The sequence below is a fragment of the Enhydra lutris genome, unplaced genomic scaffold, assembly GCF_002288905.1.
Source record: "Enhydra lutris kenyoni isolate GAN:26980312 unplaced genomic scaffold, ASM228890v2 scaffoldscaffold26, whole genome shotgun sequence".
NCBI lineage: Eukaryota > Metazoa > Chordata > Mammalia > Carnivora > Mustelidae > Enhydra > Enhydra lutris.
In genome coordinates, this window is record NW_019154110.1 from 21,199,947 (window position 1) to 21,221,655 (window position 21,709).

The window sequence follows — 21,709 nt, forward strand, 5'->3', positions numbered from 1 at the left end:
ATAATCTTATCTTCTGTCCTATGTAAATATGGTAGATCTTAATAGTCCTAAGGACATCCACAAAGTGTGGAGGATTTCAGGGCTATGGATTAAAAAAGGAAACTCTCTTGACAAAGAGAGAAACCTAAATGGGTTGGTGTTAAGAACTACACGTCCTTCCACTGGGGAGCCAAATTATTTCCACGGTAGCATGTGGCGCAGTAAACTCCTTACTCGCGCCATTATCAAATGCTATTCCTGCTCAGAGTTCAGGCCTTCAGTCACCTACATACCTAGGACTGCCTGAATGGCTACGTGGCATTTTCAAAAGCCAATAAATCATTTCACTTCTAAAAGAGATCCCTAAGCTTAAGAAAAATCTGTAATGCATTCCCCATCTTTCAAGATGGGACTGATGCAGAGCTTTATCCAAAAACGAAATCTTCTCTCCTTCCTCCATACTTCACTAGGAAAATCCTGTTTGTCCATAATCCAAACACAATGCAGCTTATTTACTTAAGCAAAAGCTTTATTAAATTCTATGATGTCATTATCACAATTAGGATTTATTTTAATAGTTAAGCAATTCAGGACATCTTTTTGCTCTACCCGGAAATTACACAAACATGTTGTGTTTTTATAGTCAGACCATTGTTCACTGTTGATCCCAGACAGGAAGGCTAGCTAGCTTTTATCCGCAAGAACCAATCCAACTGGGTGCCTGGGCAGCTCAGTGGGTTAAAGCATCTGCCTTCGGCTCAGGTCATGGTCTCAGGGTCCTGGGATCGAGCCCTGTATCAGGCTCTCTGCTCAGCAGGGAGCCTGCTTCCTCCTTTCTGCCTGCCTCTCTGCCTACTTGTGATCTGTCAAATAAATATATAAAATCTTAAAAAAAAAAAAAAATCCAACTATTTTAAGTGACGTAAAGTATGATATAGCAAAGAACTTTAATTCTTAAAGAGAAGTGATTAATTTGATCTCTGACATCCATTATCTGGCTCTTGAGATTGGACCCATCCCCAAAAAGATACATTCCACAAAAAGTCTTACAAAAAAGGTTGGGTGAAAGCTTAAAACTAATGCAAAATCAGGTTACAATACTTTGTAGCAACTGCCTGTTGAATCACAAAAGTAATTTCTGAACTTAAGCTTGCGACAGTAAATTTAAAAAACTGTCCTTGTTTCCTACATTTAACATTTGCTCCATGTTGTAGGAAAAAAACAATGTATGTAAATTTTTTTAGAAGAAAAGGTACACCTATTTGAGGAAAAATGAAAGCCTAAGACTAAAAAAAAAAATGTCCACTGTTTGCGCTGCTAGTTCTCTAACTCAGTCTAACAAAAACCCATGTCCGGCCCCCAGAAAACCCAAAAAAAAAAAAAAAACAAATACCACAGAATAGTTCCAAAAAAGAAATGAAGAAATGAATGTCACACAGAAGTCCAGTTTAATCAACTCAAACACAGCAGCACACATGTCGGGTGATCAAACATGGACACAGACGGGCAGAACAGGATGGAACAAGCAGAGCCAAGAAAACGAGAAATAGGCCCTTGCTCTCATTCCCAAAACCCATGCAAAGCAGAACGGCCCAGTCAATACAAAATGAAAGACGCTCAAAGAATCTAAAGAAAATACAGAAAGGAGACCCTGATGATTTAAAAGAATTATCTTTCAATGAAGACTAAGCTAAAAGATTAAAATAGCCACGTGAAAACATGCCAAAGACAAAATGAAAAAGTCCATTAATAGTGCTGTGAACGTGCGTTCCAGCCACTGGAACACCACCAAAAACCAAAGGGAAAAGTACAAAGGAAAATGCATGTTGTTTCAATAGAAAACATGGTTAAGACAAGGTAAGGTATTCAACTTCCACAAACTTAGAACTTCATTACACAGGTAAATGAAGGCTGCACACGAGGACCAATGCAACACAACACACTGACTCTGCAAGATATACTATGGAACACGCAGCAGATAAAAAGTTGCCCATAAATAAACTAATAAATTCTACAGCCTAATAACCCTGAAAGGTAATGCAATACTTGGAAGAATCGAGATGACAAACCTTTAGATGAACAACTGAAGGATGTGTTTTTAACATGTTCTAAGAAAACACCAGGTCAACTGCCTTTCTCACAAACCAGACAAGGGGAAAATACTGCCCCCATCTCCTACTGAATGCTGCTGGAGGTAAGTAAAAAAAGAACAGAGCTTAAAATGGAACTCTGCCTATGTCCAAAGAAATGTGAGGGGGAGAAGAGACTGAAAACAGTCTTCAATTAATGAATCAAATTCTCACATAAACTAACCTTTCTCCTTGGATTTTCTATCTTGTTCTCTGTCCCGACTTTTGCTCCTGTGCTTATAGGACTTTCGATCCCGGCTTTTTGATCTTCTTCGATCCCGACTACGAGATCTATGCTTTCTTTCTGATCTATCATGGCTTCTGCTTCTTCGTCGATCTCTACTTCTTCACAGTGGAAAACAAAAAGGAAAGCAACTTCAGCTGACATTACAATGAGAAAAAACCTTGCAAAGATTATACACTGTTCAATAATTAACAAGTAAAACTTACCCTTAAAAGGCAAATGAGTAGAATCCATTACTAATACAGTAGAAAACTAAAGCTAAAACTACAGTTGAAAACGTAAGAATTGGAAACTACTGAAAATCTAAATTCGGGGTGCCTGGATGGCTCAGTCATTAAGCGTCTGCCTTCAGCTCAGGTCATGATCCCAGAGTCCTGGGATCAAACCTCCCGTAAGGCTCCCTGCTCGGTGAGAAGCCTGCTTCTTCCTCTCCCAGTCCCCCTGCTTGTGTTCCCTCTCTCGCTTTGTCTCTCTGTCAAATAAATGAATAAAAATCTTAAAAATTTTTTTAAGAAAAAAAATCTAACTTCAAATTTTCAAATAGTGCTAAGATAATCACCATCGATGGGTGAGCAAAAACAGGGTTGGGGGGTGCTGGGTATTATGCAGGCTCCACACCCAGCATAGAAACCACTGCAGGGCTCAATCTCATGACCCTGAGCTCATGACCTGAGCTGAAATCAAGATTCGGATGCTTAACCGACTGAGCCATTCATGTGCCCCATCACCACATTCTTTAAGACTCTTCAATCCCAACTCTAAAACAGTAAAAGGGCGGGGGGGGGGGGCCTGGGTGGCTCAGTGGGTTAAGGCTCTGCCTTTGGCTCAGGTCATGAGCTCAGGGTCCTGGATCAAGCCCCGCGTCAGGCTCTCTGTTCAGGGGAGCCTGCTTCCCCCCTCCCTCTGCCTGCTGCTCTGCCTACTTGTCATCGCTGTCAAATAAATAAATAAATAAACAAACAAACCGTAAAATGGATTTCATTTTTCACATTTTTAAAGAATTGGTTATAGAGGCACCTGGGTGGCTCAGTTGGTTAAAGCCTCTGCCTTCGGCTTAGGTCATGATCTCAAGGTCCTGTGATCAAGCCCCGCATCAGGCTCTCTGCTCAGCAGGGAGCCTGCTTCCCCACGCCCCCCCTGTCTGCCTCTGTGCCTACTTGTGGTCTCTGTGTGTCAAATAAATAAAATCTTAAAAAAAAAAAAAAAAAAAAAGAATTGGTTATAAAGCACTTTAGTTCTTATGTTCTGTGTGATGTCATTCAAAGCAAAAGTAGGTAATTTTACCAAAATAATTTATAATTTAAATGTCTTCTTAGATCAGTGAGAAGAGATGTGCTTAAAGAGACCATATGATAACATGGACTTCCTAGAAGAGTGCATCAAACCTCCTTAGACTGGTGGGAAATAGCAAAAAGGTTGCCTTGAAGGTGGCCTGCTCGCTGATTCCTCTCATAATCCATCCTAGTGCCGGACAATACTTAAGGACTAGCAACTGCTACTGCATACTGCACACTCGCTACGTGCAAGGCGCCGTCTCGTGTGTTCCACATACCTGCTTCGCCTTCTTTCTCTACTTCGTGATCTTTTGTGGTCCCGAGACCTGCTGCATCTTCGGTCTGAGGTTCGGCTTGAATGCCGACTTCGTGAACGACTTCTCTTTCTTCTTTCTCTGTCTCTAGCCCTTTCTTTCTCTCTTTCTTCCTCTTCTCTCCGTCTTTTCCTTTCTCTTTCTTCTCTTTCTCTCTCCCGTTCTTTTTCTCTTTCTTCCCGTTCTTGCTTCTCCTTTTTTAAACGCTCATCACGATCAGGTTCTTCAGTTCTTTTTCTTAACTTTTCCTAAAACAAATCAAGTTTGATTTTTATACAACTATATTCTTAAAGACACTATCAAACAATGGTTACTGAATGCAAAGCATGTGTAGATCAATATATGAAACTTGATGCCCTGAAAGAAAAATGCAGAAATTCCAAAACCATGTCTGTATGTAAGATACTGTTACTTGGCTAAGACCTCAGGGATCGTTTTCTCCCAAATTCCTGGCACAAAAAACGTGAAGAAAATAAAGCCCTATCTGATGAATAGCAAAATTTTATAGGGATTATCATACTTTCAAATAACACAAACAAGCAAAGTATCAACAAGAGGCTTATGTGTCTATGTGATCAATTTCTGGCCATACTAAAATGAGAGTATTAGCTGTGGCTAAAGCGCATGCTTGCAAAAAGCTTACTTTTAATTCTTCTACAGTAGCTTTAATTTTGGCATAGCCCATGTGCTGCTTTCCCATCAAATGGTCATCTACTCGGGACTGGGCATCTCCTACTATCAAAAAGGCTCCACACACTTCACAAACTTCCATTTGTTTTTCTTGGGCAGCAAAACTTTCAATTGTCTGAAATGATAAATCAGTTATTTTAAGAGTATTTGAGAAAAAGAAACAAAATCCAACAAAGTACTTACAATCTAAAATAGTTTTCAAATTTTGTTAATTTCCCCAAAGCCCTAAGAAGTAACTGGTAAACTTTTAGAGCAGGGAAACAAAGGCAACAGCAAGAAATTTTCCGTATCCCAAGGATGGACTGAGATCCCATCACTCAACTATAACCAATGAAATGCGCACAACACCTTGAAAAATGTTAACTACCTTTCAGAAAGCTGCCTATTCTAGTCCCAATTCCTTAGTTTCAACAGGTTAAAGGTGTGGCCTCCACATTAAAAATATTTTTCAAGGCGTGCCTAGCTAGCGAGTCAGTAGAGCATGTAACTCTTGATCTCGGTTGTGAGTTCAAGCCTAAAATGGGAACAGAACTTACTTTAAAAAAATTCTGTCTGGGGAACCTGGGTGGCTCAGTCAGTTAAGCATCTGTCTTTGGCTCAGGCCATGATCCCAGGGTCCTGAAACTAAACCCCACATCAGGCTCCCTGCTCAGCGGGAAGCCTGCTTCTCCCTCTTCCACCCCCCAACCCCCACTTGTGCTCCCTCTCTTAGTGTCTCTGTTAATAAATAAATAAAATCTATAAAAAACTTTTTTTGGTTTAACCCTAAATGCTTAGAGAACAGAACTTACTGAGCATAATCTGTATATATCCTATTCAATATCTGGGAACCGATGGCCAATTACATTCTACCATCAATATCCAAAACGTGAGGGAGTGCCTGGGTGGCTCAGTGGGTTAAAGCCTCTGCCTTCAGCTCAGGTCACGATCCCAGAGTCCTGGGATCAAGCCCTGAATTGGGCTCTCTGCTCACCAGGGAGCCTGCTTCTCCCTCTCCCCTCTCTGCCTGCCTACTTGTAAAATCTGTCAAATAAATAAAAATAAAATATTAAAAAAAAAAATCCAAAACCTGAGTATCACATTCTCTAATTAATACAAAAAAGTAGGAGAGTATACCAATTTTGAGCTAAGGTAAGTATGTATGGGCTAATTTATCATAATAAGAAAGTTAAGGGGCGCCTGGGTGGCTCAGTCGGTCGTGTCTAACTTTTGATTTCCATGATCTCAGGGTCATGGGATTGAGCCACAAGCTGGGCTCCCCACTCCCAGGGTATCTGCTTCTCTCCCTCTTTCCCCACTTACACCCATGGTCTCTCTCTAAAAATAAATAAATCTAGGGGCACCTGGGTGGCTCAGTCAGTTAAGTGTCTACCTTCGGCTCAGGTCATGATCCCAGGGTCCTAGGAGAGCCCCATGTTGAGCTCCCTGCTCAGCAAGGAATCTGCTTCTCCCTCTCCTCCTCTCTCCACTCGTGTTCTCTCTCCCTCTCAAATAATAAAACTTTAAAAAAATAAGAAAGGAAGAGAGAAAGGAGAAAGAGAGAGAAAGAAAGACGAACCGACTGACCCAGGCCCCAGTGAAAACTCATGATCTAAGGCTTGGGTTGGCATGCAGCAGCTAGAAGCTTGTTTTTGTAAATAAAGTTTTATTGGAACACAGCCACATCCTTTTGCTTATGCATTATCCAAAGCTGCTTTCATAATATAAAGGCAGAGCTTGGTATCGGCCAGGGGACCTTGTGGCCTACAAACCTTAAATATTTACTGTGTATCCTTTAAGATACAGTTTGCAGACTCTTGATTTAGGACATTAGAAAACTGTTCACTATAATTCTCAACTAGGAATAGGTCCTAGTATTCACAGAGAACAGCCTGGATAAATCAAAATGAGGTTGCTACTCACCGAGGTTGTGGACCTAAGCAATTCCCTCTCTTCTTTTAGCTGTTCAACTAATTTCATCATCCCCTGGGCTTCTTCTACTTTTCCTTCAGATCCTAATTCTTCAATCTAAGGCGGATTAAAAAAAAAAAAAGAAGGCAAAGCAGTCAAGACTCCTTTTTAACCAAACCATTCTTCTGTTCTTCCCCAAGCTTCATTACCATTTCATGGTTGTTTTGGGTCTTTTGGTTTTATTTATTGAAGACTCCTTGGGTTAAATTTATCCTTTTGATTTTTTTACAACATTAATAAAGTAGATCTGACATGCAAGGAACTGCATATTTTTAAGGTTTAAAATCTGAGGAAGTTTTGACAACCACGAAACTAACACCCTCATCTAGATAACACATCCATTACCCCAAATTTCCTTCGTAGTACCTCCGCCCAGATCATGGATCTGCTGTCCCTACAGATCAGTTTACATTTCCTAGAATTGTACAGAGATCAGTTTACATTTTCTAGGACTCTATATAAATGGAATTATGTACTTATTTTAGTCTGGCTTCTTTCATTCAGCCTAATTATCTTAAGATTCACCCAGTGTTCCATGTTGTTGATTCATTTTATTACTGAGCAGTACTCTACCGCACAGATACATCACAGCATTTACCCATTCACTTAACTGATAGATGTTTGAGCTGGTTCCAGTTTAGGGATTTTGCCAATTACGAACAAAGCCATTATGAACACTGGTAATACAACTCTGTAAACATACACTTTTGTTTCTCTTGGGTCACTATCTAGGACTGGAGAGACTCATGGTGGATCTTTTTTTAACTTTTTAAGAAACCTACGGTATGCCTGGGTGGCTCAGTGCGTTAAGCCTTTGCCTTCGGCTCAGGTCATGATCTCAGGGGCCTGGGATCAAGCCCTGCATCAGGCTCCCTGCAGGGAGCCTGCTTCCCCCCCCCTCTCTCTGCCTACTTGTGATTTCTGTCAAATAAGTAAATAAAATCTTAATTAAAAAAAAAATAAGAAGAAACCTATAATTTTCTGAAGTGGTTATACCATTTTACATTCCACCAGCAGTGTAGGTTAGTTCCAGTTTGCCCACATCGTCATTAACACCTTGTATGTACTCTGTTTAATTGTAGCCATTCTCACAGACATACAATAAATATCTCATTGTGGTTTTAACTTGTGTTTCCCTAATGACTAATGACTTTGAGCACCTTTACATATACATATTTGCCACCTTTTATCTTTGGTTAAGTGTCTATGCCAAATATTTTGTTATTAATGTACACAACTCTTACCTGCTGTAGGAGTACATCAATTTTATCTGTCAGAACCTGAATTTTTTCTTCATTTTTGCCTGTTGGGCCAGCCGCCTATTAAGAGATAACAAACTGTATTATCAGTGGGGCCCCGGGGTGGCTCAGTGGGTGGGGCCTCTGCCTTCGGCTCAGGTCATGACCCTGGGGTCCTGTCGTGCCCCCCATTGGGCTCTCTGCTCGGTGGGGGGCCTGCTTCCCCCTCCCCCTCTGTTTGCCTCTCTGCCTACTTGTGATCCGTCAAATAAATTAAATAAATAAAAAAAATAAAATGTATTATCAGTAAGTAAAAAACAAATATTCAAGCTCTCACATACCATACATAGTATCTGTATTTAACAGTTAAAATACTGAGTCACAAGAATAATTACCTTCAATTTCTGCTACTCAATTACATATTTTGTCAGTTATGGATAATGAGAAAAATCTTAACGAGTAACAAAATGAATATTATTAATAAAGACTGAAAAAGGGGCGCCTAGGTGGTTCAGTGGGTTAAAGCCTCTGCCTTTGGCTCAGGTCATGATCCCAGAGTCCTGGGATCGAGCCCCGCATTGGGTTCTCTGCTCGGCGGGAAGCCCGCTTCCTCCTCTCTCTCTGCCTGCCTCTCTGCCTACTTGTGATCTCTGTCTGTCAAATAAATAAATAAAATCTTAAAAAAAAAAAAACTTAATAAAAATAAATAAAGACTGAAAAAAATGAATGCCCTTTAAGTTTATATCATTCTAAAAGAATACAAATTAGAGGTGCCTGGGTGGCTCAGTGGGTTGAGCCTCTGCCTTCAGCTCAGGTGATGATCTCGGGGTCCTGGGATCAAGCCCTGCATCGGGCTCTCTGCTAGGCGGGAAGCCTGCATATCCCCCTCTCTCTCTGCTTGCCTCTCTGCCTATTTGTGATCTCTGTCAAATAAATAAAATCTTAATTAAAAAAAAAAAAGAATACAAATTAATGAACTTGACCACAAGTTTCAATACTAGGGAGGTCTGTGGGTGTCAAGAGTAAGGACACTTTACAAAGACTACAAATTAATTTCATACGCACCCCAGAGGACTGCTGGTTTTGAGATAATGCCAAACGAGCATGGCCTCGTCTAATTCTACGTTCTACTTCCGCAAGTAAGCTCTGTAGGTATCGCAGAAAATCTCTCTCATAGCCAACCTTCATAAAACGAGAACTCTTTTCATACCTGGTTAAGGATAAAAATTAATAAGCATTATTTTCTTTCCAAATCTTTATCTGTTACAACTCTCATATTCTATCTTAACTAATCTTATAAACTGTTGCATTTACTCTGAAGAGTAAACCCATATATAAGAAGTCAATTTCTAGGGGCACCTGGGTGGCTCAGTGGTTAAGCATCTGTCTTCAGCTCAGGTCATGATCCCAGGGTCTGGGGATCAAGCCCTACCCACGTCAGGCTCCCTGCTCTTTGGAAAGCCTGCTTCTCCCCTTCCCACTCCCCCTGCTTGTGCTTCCTCTCCTGCTGTGTTTCTATCAAATAAATAAATAAAATCTTAAAAAAAGAAAGAAAGAAAAAGTCAATTTCTAGTCTCTCATCCTGGTGAAGAGAAGACAAGTACTTAGCATCATGTCTGGTTAAGAGCATGGACTTTACAATAAGGCAAAGCTAGGTGCTTCAACACCATCTGTGACCCTGGCCTCAGGACAAGTCTCATTTATAAAATCAGGACTATGAGGGGAAAAAAAACCAAAAACCAAAAAACAAAAAACTAACATGATCCAGAAAAAAGCTTAGGATACAGTAGTACTTAAGCGTAAAATATGCACTCATAAGGTAGCTAATCATATCATTTTTGAAGCTATGACTTTCTACCATCCCAACTAATGAACAGAACCTCGGCAAGACATTCATTTTATACCAATTTCAATACTTCTTCAATCCTTGTCCCCTAAACCAAAGAATGATGAAGAAGGGAGAAATGACCAAAAAAGATAACTTACTGTTTTCGAAGGTTTTCATCATGAATTTTTTCACATGGACCTGAAAAAAACGATGAGAAATATGAATGTATAAATTATTGGTGATGTTAACCAACTTTTCTCTTGCCAAAACTAAAGAAGTTCTTAAAAAAAAGGAAAACAAGACCCATTTCATCACAAAATAGTCTGTACACACCTAAACTGAGCCTAATGTATCACAAAGTAATGTGCCCAAGTAAACACATGAAAATTATTCTCCTTAATCTTCAAGATCAGTATAAAAGAGAGCAACTATATGGTAAGGAAAGAGAAGAAAAAAGAAGAGGAAGTTGAAGAAAAGAGAAATTGTATCCTCTGCCACCCAGTGAAACTGTGAGGAGGATGAACCACTCATCTTTTACTAATCTGGGGTGTCTGCAAATGAAGCCAGATAGTACAAGAATGCACAAGGACCTACTCCTTCCTAACTCCAGAAGGCAACCAATTTCAACCATGTCACCTATGCCTTCTGGAATTTATTTCCATATTTCTAAACTATATTGCTTTTTCTTAATTTATCTTAGACATCAAAATTTTAAGTCAAAAAAATTTTTAAGTTAAATAAACACTTTACATTTTGACTATGCAAGTACTGTTACCCACTGAGCCAAACAAAAGGGGCATTATGATGACTTAAGATATGCTTCACATTTCTGTTGAAATTCTTTTCATTTGTTTAGATTTCTGTATTTCTGAACTCTTCTCAAACACTTTAAGTCAGCTACAGAAATTCTCTCAAGATTCCAAATCTATCAGATAATCAGCTTCAGTTTTGCCCCTGAGCTTTCTTTCTGCTTCAATCTAGGCTACTGGTTTTCTAAGCTCACTAATAACAGTTGTCACCCTGAGAGGTTCTTTTTCTGTCTGTATTGAATGCAGTTTACTGGATCTCTTGTTTTTCTCCTTGGTTTTATACCCATGTGTTGGTAGCATTTCCAGAGAAAAGAATCATGGGAGATAAATTTTTTGAGATCTTACATGTCTGAAAATGTCTTTTTTCTCTCTCATACTTTGGAGTCTGGTTATAAAGCTAACCTAGGAAAATTATTTTTTCACGCAGAATCCTGAAGGTTTATTTCCCAAAGTCTTCAAGCTTCTGGTGGTGTTACTGACAAATCTGAGGCCATTCTGATTCATAATCCTGTGTGTCCCTGTCCCACTCCCACCATTCTGAAACTTCAGTGGTTTTTGAATGGTGCCTTTGAATGGATCTTTTTTCATCCAGTGTGCTGTGAGCATTTGAAGGACCCACTCAATTTACAGACTACCGCCCTTCAGTATTGCAAAATCTTTAATTTCCTCCCTTCTGCTTTCTCTAGAACTCCTAATTAGTGTTGTACTGATGTAATTTTTTCAAATTTTAATCTTTTCTGTTTGATCACCCAACATTCCAGCTAATTTCCTTGATTTTATTCTCAAACCTTTACACTGATTTTTATTTCACATTTCTTCAGTCCTAATTTCCAAGAGCTCTTTTTGGTTTTTCGAAAGTTCCCTTTTTATACAGCATCCTATTCCTTATATCCGCTCTTATTTCTCTGAGGATACTAAATTTAGTTAAGACTTTTAGTATTTTAGGGCACCGGGCTGGCTCAGTCGATAGAACATGCAACTCCTAATCTCAGGGTTGTGAGTTCCCCTATTGGGTATAAAGCTTACTTAAAACAACAAAGTATCTTTTCTTCTGCTTTCCCCATTATCTCTAATTCCACTAAACTCCCCCAGCCCCAGTTGGTTTCATTAATCTGTTGTGTTGAAGGTTTTCTTCGCGTCTAACTGGTATTCCTTGGCTGGCAAACACTTCCAAAATCTAACTGGCAGTTGGTATGCACAGGCAGGGTTTGCCAACTAATGGGCTTCACCACAGGAAAATCAGGCAGCAAAATTCTTTTAGGAGATTCCCAAGGGTCAGTACCTTAGATCATTTCTCTGGAACTGTTCACTTTCTCTAAAGAATCCTCTTCTCTTCTGCCTGGGGAAAAACATCTGGCTGTATCCTTCTAGGAACAGGGCAGAGGAAGGGAATGGGAAAACCCCACTATTAAGAATATAGACTTAATTCTCTTAATAAGTCTCATTTTTACTCATTACTGCCCTGTGCTGTGTCTGGAATCCCAACAGCTAGATTCATCCAGCCCTAATGTGCTTCTAAGGCTCTAGGGCAAGCATTGTGCTTCAAATAATTAACTTCTCTTTTATGTTTCTAGAATGATACTAATTACGTATCATCCTTGGGAGAAGAACGTCACTGGTTTTTGTTTCATTTTGCATTCTGTGGTTCAAATGGAACTACAGTCTTACAGGTCCAATTTCTCCAGAAAAGAACCCCCAAGTGTCTCCTGGGGTGCAGGGGTGGGAGACAGAAAATCACAAGATGCACAGGTTTTAAGAGTCCCTCCAGGGACACGTGGCAATGTCTTTTTAGTTGAAGACGTTTTAGCTGTCACAGTTGAGGGGTGCCACCGGCATCTAGTGGGTAGAGGCCAGGACTACTACTAAACATTCTACAATGCACAGGATAGCCCCCTAAAACAAAAATATCCAGCTCAAAATATCAAAATATCTCACAGGTGAGAGACCCTAACTAGACTAATCTTTCATTTTTAGCCCATGACTCAACTCTGCTATGATACCTGGTGCCTCCAAATGCTGAACCTGTCCAGGGTTCTGCTGATCAAACACTTCCTTTTAATATACCATTCTGCAGGCTTTTAGGGTAGAGGTTGTTCTGCTCTGTTGAGTTTGCTGCTACTCTTCCATCCACTTGTCATCTTCCAAAAATTCGGTGATATCGCTAATTGTTATCTCCTCTTCTGTTTACACCTTTTTTGTTTTTAAATTTTCATTTTAGTGGAGGGTTTTGGGAGGGAGTAGAAATAGACATGTATGTTCACTTAAGCCACCATGTTTAACTACACTGGCATTTATTAAAATACGTTCAAAAATCTAAGCCAAGAAAAAAATTATTTTATCAACAAACCTTATTTAAGAGAAAACTTTTTGGAATTTATAAAGTACCAGTTTTTATTTTAAATCATAATTTGATAAAAGCTACAAAGAAAATTCACTTACCTAGATCAGAACGAGTGTTTGTGAACAATTCCGCAGGACAAAAACCACAGAGATAATATTTACAAACCTAGTGAAGAAAAACAAAGGTACTTAACTTTTAAAAATTGTTCAGCTTTAAAACTGTATTGGAAAAGGGTGCCAAACTACTATTTTCTCATTTCTTAACCTTCATCTTTCAGCCAAATAAGAACAATTTTTTGTTGTTGTTAAACCACATTAGTTAAATTAATGACTTTCCAACTCCCAAAGTTCAGTAAAAAATGCAGGACACAGGCACCAGTATTTCCTACTATCTACTTTTAATCACCACTCTCCCCACATAGCAACTATGGAAAAGAGAACCAGAAGAACAAATTTTACTATTGTGCATCTTTTTTGTTTTTAATAGAATTTCTATTTATCATAACTAATAAAACATAAGACTACCGTTCTTTCTTTAAACCGAGTCAATCTCTATGATCCTCAAAAAAGGCTCATCATTAAAACAAAGGAGGGGCCCCTAGCTGGCTCCGTCTGTAGAACATGCAACTCCAATTGCATCCAATCCCATATTGGCTGCAGACGTTACTTAAAGAAAAATAAGATAAAATCTTTAAAAAAACAAGAGGAACGCCTGGGTGCCAGGCTCAGTTGTTAGGCGTCTGCCTTTGGCTTAGGTCATGAGTCCAGGGTCCTGGGATCAAGCCCTACATGGGCTCTTGCTCAGCAGGAGGCCTGTTTCTCCCCCGACACACTCTTCCTGCTTGTGGATAAAATCTTAAAAAATAAAAAATAAAATAAAATAACAAAAAGAGCGAACACCTCCATGGTCCCTCTCCTGACTCTAAAATATAAGCCAATACAAACTTTTTCTAGGAAGGAAATCATATAATTCTTTTGGAATTCATGTAATTCTTAAAATTATCAGTATAGTACTTATTGAAGCTTAGTTTTAATAATATTTTTCACTGAAATCAAACTGACCAGATCTGAGTTTGCACTTTACAATATAATGTGTGGTTTTTCTGTAACTTATGATTACTACTAGCTACAAGATTTGTCATAAACTGATACTTGTTTTTTAAAACTAAAATACTTGTGATTTCCCACAGCTATGTAGTTTTACTATAAAACCTAAGCCTTATTCATACAAATAAGACTTTCTAAAAAAAAAAAAAAAAAAACCAGCAGATTCTTAGGGGCACTTGGCTGACTCAGTTGGTAGAGCATGGGACTCCTTATTTCAGGACCATGAGTTCAAGCCCCACGTTAAAAAAAAAAATGGACAAACGTAGATTCTAACTGGTCAAAACTTCAAATGTACTATATCAGTATTGAAATGAACACACTCTCAAATCTAGTAAGTACCGCATGTGATTTTAATTTAAAGTGGCCCTTAGAGGAGGCCTGGGTGGCTCAGTCAGTTAAGCATCTGCCTTGGACTCAGGTCATGATCTCAGGGTCCTCGGATGGAGTCCTGAATGGGGCTCCCTGCTCAGCAGGGAGTCAGTTTCTCCCTCTCCCTCTGCCCCTCCCCCTTGCTCATTCTCTCTCTAGTAAATAAAAAATAATTTAAATAAATAATAAATATACATAGAGAGAGAGAGTGGCACTTATGGGCACCTGGTTGGCTCAGTCCACGGAGCATGCAACTGTTTCTTGATCTTGCAGTGGTGAATTTGAGTCTTATACTGGGTGTAGTGATTAAATGAAAATTTTTTTTAAAGATTTTTATTTATTTATTTGACAGGCAAAGATTGCAAGTCGGCAGAGAGGAAGGGAAGCAGGCTCCCTGCTGAGCAGAGAGCCCAATCCCGAGATCATGACCTGAGCCAGATCAGGACCTGAGCCGAAGGCAGAGGCTTAACCCATTGAGCCACCCAGGCGCCCCTGATTAAATGAATTTTTAAAATAACCTTAAAAAATAAAGTGGCATTTAATTTTAAGTGACATTTTAATTTTAAAAGGTAGAAAACGGCACTTCAACAATCACTTAACACTACGTGCTAAGAACAGTGCAGGAAATCCAAGATTGAGTAAGATCGACTTCTCAAGAAGACCACAGTCTAGGGGCGCCTGGGTGGCTCAGTGGGTTAAAGCCTCTGCCTTCGGCTCAGGTCATGATCCCAGGGTCCTGGGATCGAGCCCCACATCGAGCCCCACATCGGGCTCTCTGCTCAGCGGGGAGCCTGCTTCCTCCTCTCTCTCTGCCTACTTGTGATCTCTGTCTGTCAAATAAATAAATAAAATCTTAAAAAACAAAACAAAACAAAAAACCCAGATGGCTTGTAGATGTCTGCTCCTAGCAGACAAGGCCTCCCTAACTTGCCTTTAAAAAAAAAAAAAAAAAGAAGAAGAAGACCACAGTCTAATAGAAGTCAAGAACAAAAACCAAGAGTGTTAGAATACACATCCAACACTAGATACAGAAGTGATTTTAGTCAGGAATGCCAGGTCATCACAGGTGATGAAGCTTGAACTGCTTCTTAAATTCAGAACTAGAAAGACTGCAAGACATTCTAGGCATAAGGAAAACATGTGAAAAAGACCTAATCCAGTATGAAATGGCCAAGTGTAAAACAGGTATGCTTGGAGAGACAATACAGCGCAGAGTTTCAATCTTGGCTGACACCCACTGTGAACTACAGACTTTAACTGCCTTGGTTTCCGTGTATGAAAAAAAAAAAAGACAATATTTCACAGTGAGATTTTAACACAAATTATGTTTGTTACACTGGGAGAGAGGGGAAAATTTGTCTGATTTTTACACTACTATTCAAGCTACTTTTTAAAAAATGGTTTTAGGCAGTATACACACCAAGTAAGACATGACTGCCCATGGGCTAAACATGTGCTTCTTAAAATTTAGTCCAATCACCCCATTTGAGGTAAGGGAGAACAAATGACCTGCCCTAAAGATATCTAGCTATTTACAGAATCCAGATTAGAACCCCCCTTTCTCAATCTGGATCTATATCCCCTTTCCACTCTTCAACTCTCCTTAAAATACTACTGTAACACAATGGCACATCAAAATATTACTCTACCCATTGAACTCTAGCTATTTAGACTGCTTCTTTAACCCTCCCCAGGGACTAAGGATCTTTTAAACTGTCTTTTAGGGGCGCCTGGGTGGCTCTGCCCTCTGCCTACCTCTCTGCCTACTTGTGATCTGTCAAATAAATATATAAAATCTTAAAAAAAAAAAAACACACAACACTACTGTCTTTTACTCAGCAAGTCTTCACGAAATAGCCATCATGGAGTTAATAGTCTGATAACCAAAGGTGGGAGGGGCAGATACCTAGGGAGTGGGGTAGGGCCCGTATTCTTGAGATTTATCCTCTTGATAAATCTAAGGCAACGCTACTGACAAGAGTTCCATCTCAACAGCATCCTTTAGTGAATTCACTACCAGTGAAGAGAAAGCAGAAATACAATCAACCTTAGAAATCTGACTCAAGGGGCGCCTGGGTGGCTCAGTGGGTTAAAGCGTCTGCCTTCGGCTCAGGTCGTGATCTCAGGGTCCTGGGATCGAGCCCTGCATTGGGCTCTCTGCTCACCAAGAAGCCTACTACACCCCACCCACCCGCCTGCCTCTCTGCCTACTTGTGATCTGTCAAATATATAAAATCTTAAAAAAAAAAAAAAAAAAGAACACGGGCTCCAGCTATAATAATGTTCACAATTTTTCAGGCCTAAGATTTTTTCCAGCCCCTGGTAACTAACATCTGTCTTCTTTCCCACTCCCTGAGGCCAATTCCTATTAATCCTTCAGGTCCCAGTATTGAAGGGCCACTTGAAGAGGCCTTTCCCAAGTACCCCAGTCTAGCTTATTAGATGTCCCTCTCATGTGCTCTTTTCTAGACCCTACACATGTCCTACTATGGCACGTACCAAATTATGTTACAAAAGCATGTTTAATCCTTACATTTGCCACCAGACTAATGGTTCTCTCAGGCCCAGTGCCATATCCATACTGTTACAGTGCTACATGTTTGTTGAATAAATGAATACATGAAATTCCCCCAAGTTACAAATAAGAAATGATGAGAAAACTGGGGCACCTGGATGGTGCAGTCAGTTACACAGCTGACTCCTGGTTTCCACTCAGGTGGTGATCTCAGGGTCATGAGATGGAGCCCAGTGCTGTGCTCAGCATGGGGTCTGCTTTAAAACTCTCTCCCTGTCCCCAAAATAAATAAATCTTTTTTAAAAAAGGAGAGAGAAAACATGAGAAAATTAAGCATATTTCATAAAACAAAGAAGCACTATTACTAACTTAAACTACTTTCTCCCCTTGTGAAGAAATCAACTCTAATGATACATTTTTCCTAAAGCGATCAAATAAATATTATAAAAATACCTTAATATTTTCAAAGTGATGGTAATATTGTGGTTATGCCTTCTTGAGGTTCTATTTTAAAAATACATAATAATGTACTTAAAGCTTGAATGATAGAACTGCTTCAAAATAAAGAAAAGGATAGGGAATATAGAAACAATAACACTGGCAACGTTTTGATAACGTTGCATTAGGTGTGGGTACATAGAGAATTCATTCTACTTCTGTATATATTTTGGGAAGAAGAAGGAAACAGCAGTTATCTACACATACAAACAAACACACAGATTGCTGCTTGGAGAAGCCCAACACTTACCAGTACTACGGAGCAGGACCAGAAATGCCTACATTTCTGTCACAAAGAACATTTGGGTGACTCTAAACACTATCCAATAAAATACCTAGATTAGATGTCATGCACTATAATTACTAATTTTTGTTTCCCAAGTTTTACTTGTAAAGTGTGGACAGAGCTTTAACTTTTCTTTTCCAAACAGCTTTCAGGGTCAGTGAAAATACCTGTTAACATTCTGAAGATTTTAGAAAAGAACATTTAGTTCAATTCCCTTCATAAATTATTAAACCATCACTGAACAGGTGGCATACTTGAATTTGATAAATTATGAAAGAAATCCCATTTTGGATATTATTAGAACCAGTTAAATAATCTCATTTCTGGGTTCAGCTCTACATGTAAAAACCTCAATTTGAACTATAAAATTCCTGTTATATAATATAAAAGATAATGAAAACTCTAGACCAAACTTTAAAATCTCCCACAAAAAAGTTTAAAGAACAGGGGGCACCTGCGTGGCTTAGTTAGTTAAGCATCAGGCTGTTGACGTTAGCACAGGCCATGCTCTTAGGGTTCTGAGATGGAGTTCTGTGCTGTGTTCAATGCCGGCCTCTGTGCTGGGAGTGGAAAGTGCTTAAGATTTCCTCTGTCAGCCCCTCCCCATCTCTTAACTAAATAAATTGGGGGCGGGGGGATCCCCCACAATCTAAATTATTCAGATAAGGAGACGGCTATTCATGCCTTCTCTAGCAAAGACTGGAATCTCCCCATGTGGACACTAACTGAAGGTGCTCATACTAGGCAGTTAAAAATCAGATGCTTTCCTCATTACTGTGGTTGTTTAGAATTAATGGGGTAAAGCAAACAAACTGCTTAATGCGAAATACTAACTTCAAGAAATTGTAAAATATTAATAGGCGAGGCAGTAGGATATATGAATGAATCCTTGGGATGGTATTAAAACTAATCTGACTTTAGCTGAAAACTACTTTCTCTCACATCAAGATAACAACCTACAAAAGTTGGAAATGCTGTAAAACCCCAGTGCAGCACTTTCCAAGATTCACCGGGGATAGTGATTACATAAAAACCATTACAAACAAAGGAAAGGTCAGTAATTTACATCACTGATGCATACTTCACTTAAAAATGAGCTTCAAGGGCTATGAGCTAACAATTAAAAACCCAAGACTAATCAGGTGGGTCAGGAAGCTACACTTCACAAGCTTTAGAATGGGTAAGAGGCCATTTAAAAAAAACCCAGATTTCTGGGGCCGTCCCACAGGCCTACAGATTAGAATCTCTTCAGGCAAAGAAGAGAAATCTGCATGTAAAACAAATCCCACAGGTTGGTCAAATACAGACAAACAAGAACTACCATTACCAGTACGGTAAAGTTTCCATTTCAATTGTTAAACAAAAGGACTCCACCCCGCTGAAATAGCTTTTCCCATCCAGTGCAAAGGTAGCAAAGAAAAATTTCCACATAGAACAGGAATGTAAAAATATTTGAAACATCAGGTTCAATGATCCTGAAACCTTTACAGTATATGTTGGGGTTGTCCATTTTTTCCCAGGATTTTACCACTACTAACCAACAGCCTAAGATTATGCAAATAACCCGGAAGTGATGTCACGAGCTTCCACAGCTTTATTTTACCCCGGAGTAATTCAGTCTTATTTAGAAGAGGCCATGTGCTTTGTTCCAGGTCAACATCAACCTTCTCCCCGAACCCCAGCAGACATGAATCTGAAATAGCAGTAATTTGACTTTTTCAAATCCCTGGATTGGGAATGAAGTAAATCTGTCATTCAGGCATAAAGAATCTTGGTGACAGCGCCGAGAATTTAAAATCAATGAGAAACACCTTAAGCCAAAGATTAGGGCTGAGATGACAGAAGACTTAAGCTGCAATTCCCAGAGCCCCACTGCCAACTATAAACCCACGGTATACAAAGCAATGTGGCAATTTAATAGTATCAGGAAAACAAAGTTTCTTCACAACATATGTTCAAAACCAAGGAGGCACAAATTTTAGACTGTTCCAGTTGATAAGCAGGCAGTCAAAAGCAATTTTCTTTTTAACCCCAAATACATTATGTCCAAAATGTCCTATCTGCACATCAACTAAATCATGTTCTTTGTTTTGCAAGACAAGATGGAAAAATCCCTAAGTAGTAAAAGAAAAACGGACTTCACAGCGACAAATGCCTAGACAAAAAGAGGATCAAAACAAGCAAAAAAGTTACTCAGCTTCCTATTTAACAAGCAGGGGAAAAACACCAATATCAGAAAAGAAAGAAAGGGGGGGGCTTTCAAAAAGCTTCCCCTCTCTTGAAGTCAACAACAAACTTGTGAATTTGACCCCACACAATAAATTCTACCATTACCCTTCATACTACTTTGGAATCAACCAACAACCCAATGCAGCTTAGGCACTTACTTAAGATACTGAAAGGACTCATCTAGCACCGCTTATTTGCCTGAATTACAAAAGAGAAATTTTACTCTGACCAAAACCTACATTAAAAAACAAAACACACCTTTTTTAGAAAACCTATTGTCCAACTATACCTATTTTGATTAGTAACTGCCTTTAAATTACCACGTTGTTTGACTGCAACTGCAAGCTACGTATGATTCGAATCTACATCTCTTCTTCAGGTTAAGACCTAACATAATAACACTGCCATGTTCAAAACACTTGGAATGCACGGGTATCTGCAGAGACGTCAGTCTGATAGAATTGTGGTGACTGAACAGGACTACAAAGATTAGGTTTAGTTTTGCCGCTTAACTTGCCAAGAGACCTTGGGTGGCCTCTCAAGTCTTATCTGTGAAACGAGGGTTATAGTTACCCTTTACTCATAAGGTAAAAAGGACCAAATGAGTTTTGTTTCATTCAAATATAATTGTTTTATTAGTTTCAGGAGTACCAGATAATGATTCAACAATTCTACACGTTTCTCAGTGCTCATCAAGATACCTGTACTCTTATCAAAGGAGTCTTGTAGTGAAGAAAAAAACAGGACAACCATCTACAAGAAGAGCTAGCTTAACTAAAACGTGCGGCTATCAAACGGTATCTGTAAATCACCACGGGAAACCCTACCAAGTTATGACCTCTTGGAATTTTATTTCCTCACGTAAGCATCGAAATGGACCCTTTCTTGAAGTAATACAATGCCACGATTTTTATCACTAACCCTCCCCAGAAATTTCGGTCTAACTACGACGCTCAACCCAAATAACGGAAGAATTTGCCTTCTTCTCTACCTCATAATAAGGTTAAAAACTCCAGAGCCGCTAGATATAGTAAAATATTTTCCCGCGTTTCCCTGCCTTTTTAAGGTGTTTTTCAATTCTGCCAAGGGCCCTCTCAGACTTCCTCAATACTAAAACAACAACAAAAACAAATCATCCCTCATCCCCGGACCCCGGCGGGCTCCTCCCTCCCGCCACAGGATCAGACACTCGACCCCGTGCGGCCCGCGCCCCAAATCGCGCCGACGGCCGGACGGGCCCCAGCCCGCGCTGCTCCCCTCCCCCACGGCGCCCGGGCACAGACCCAAGGCCCGCGGGACTTACGCTCTCGTGGTCCCACCGCACGTTGCTGCGCTTCTCGTCCGGGGCGAGGTTTCGGTCCCGGCCCATTAACTCATCCAACAATTGCGCGGCCGAAATCATGGTGCTTTTCTCGGGCGGCTGCTCCCACCTGCCCTGGCACCCGCCAAAAAAAAACGCCGGCGACACAGTCGCCAACCCCTTTGGCCCTCTCGCAGGCCGAAAAGCCTCCTCTAACGAGGAGCCGATAAGACAAAATGGCCGCCGCGCGGGCGCCTTCCCAGCATGCCGTGCGCGCGCGTGCGCCCGCGGGGACACGCCCAGATCTGGGAGGTGAGGACCGGTCCGCTTCCGCCGCCCCGGGGGCGGGGCTTGCCGAGACCGGGCTCGGATTCCGCCCCTGCTGGTGGCAGCGCTCTACTCCGCGCCCGGCGTAACGAAGGGCCACGCGGCTCCGTAACGCTACATGCCTGCCTCCCCAGGCTCGGGTCTTCCCCGAGCTCTTTCACTGGGAGCCTCCGTGTGGAACCTTGGACTCCGCTCAGAAAATGAACCCTTCGCACCACGGGGTGCAGTCGGTACCATCTTCCAGTGGAGGAGGCTGAAGATCTGCCCTCCCAATTCCGGGTTC

At 40.3% G+C, this 21,709-nt stretch overlaps 1 protein-coding gene across 6 annotated transcripts in view; it reads right to left on the reverse strand.

Annotated features, from left to right (window-relative positions):
* LOC111151336 (LUC7 like 3 pre-mRNA splicing factor) overlaps positions 1-21,348 on the reverse strand; it is a 25,088-nt gene extending 3,740 nt beyond the window's left edge. For 2 of the 6 annotated variants that reach the window (XM_022509270.1, XM_022509272.1), the window contains exons 1-9: positions 21,103-21,332; positions 12,895-12,961; positions 9,805-9,844; positions 8,884-9,028; positions 7,825-7,899; positions 6,533-6,637; positions 4,584-4,745; positions 3,905-4,188; positions 2,293-2,453 (exon numbers count right to left, since the gene is read on the reverse strand). In XM_022509270.1, the coding sequence (XP_022364978.1) occupies positions 2,293-2,453; positions 3,905-4,188; positions 4,584-4,745; positions 6,533-6,637; positions 7,825-7,899; positions 8,884-9,028; positions 9,805-9,844; positions 12,895-12,961; positions 21,103-21,201 (1,138 nt within the window). In that variant the 5' untranslated portion in view covers positions 21,202-21,332. Of the gene's footprint in view, positions 1-2,292; positions 2,454-3,904; positions 4,189-4,583; positions 4,746-6,532; positions 6,638-7,824; positions 7,900-8,883; positions 9,029-9,804; positions 9,845-11,737; positions 11,823-12,455; positions 12,646-12,894; positions 12,962-21,102 lie in introns of those variants that run through there. The other 4 variants (XM_022509273.1, XM_022509271.1, XM_022509274.1 and 1 more) reach the window with 4 other exon arrangements.
* Between the last annotated feature and the right edge of the window lie 361 nt (positions 21,349-21,709).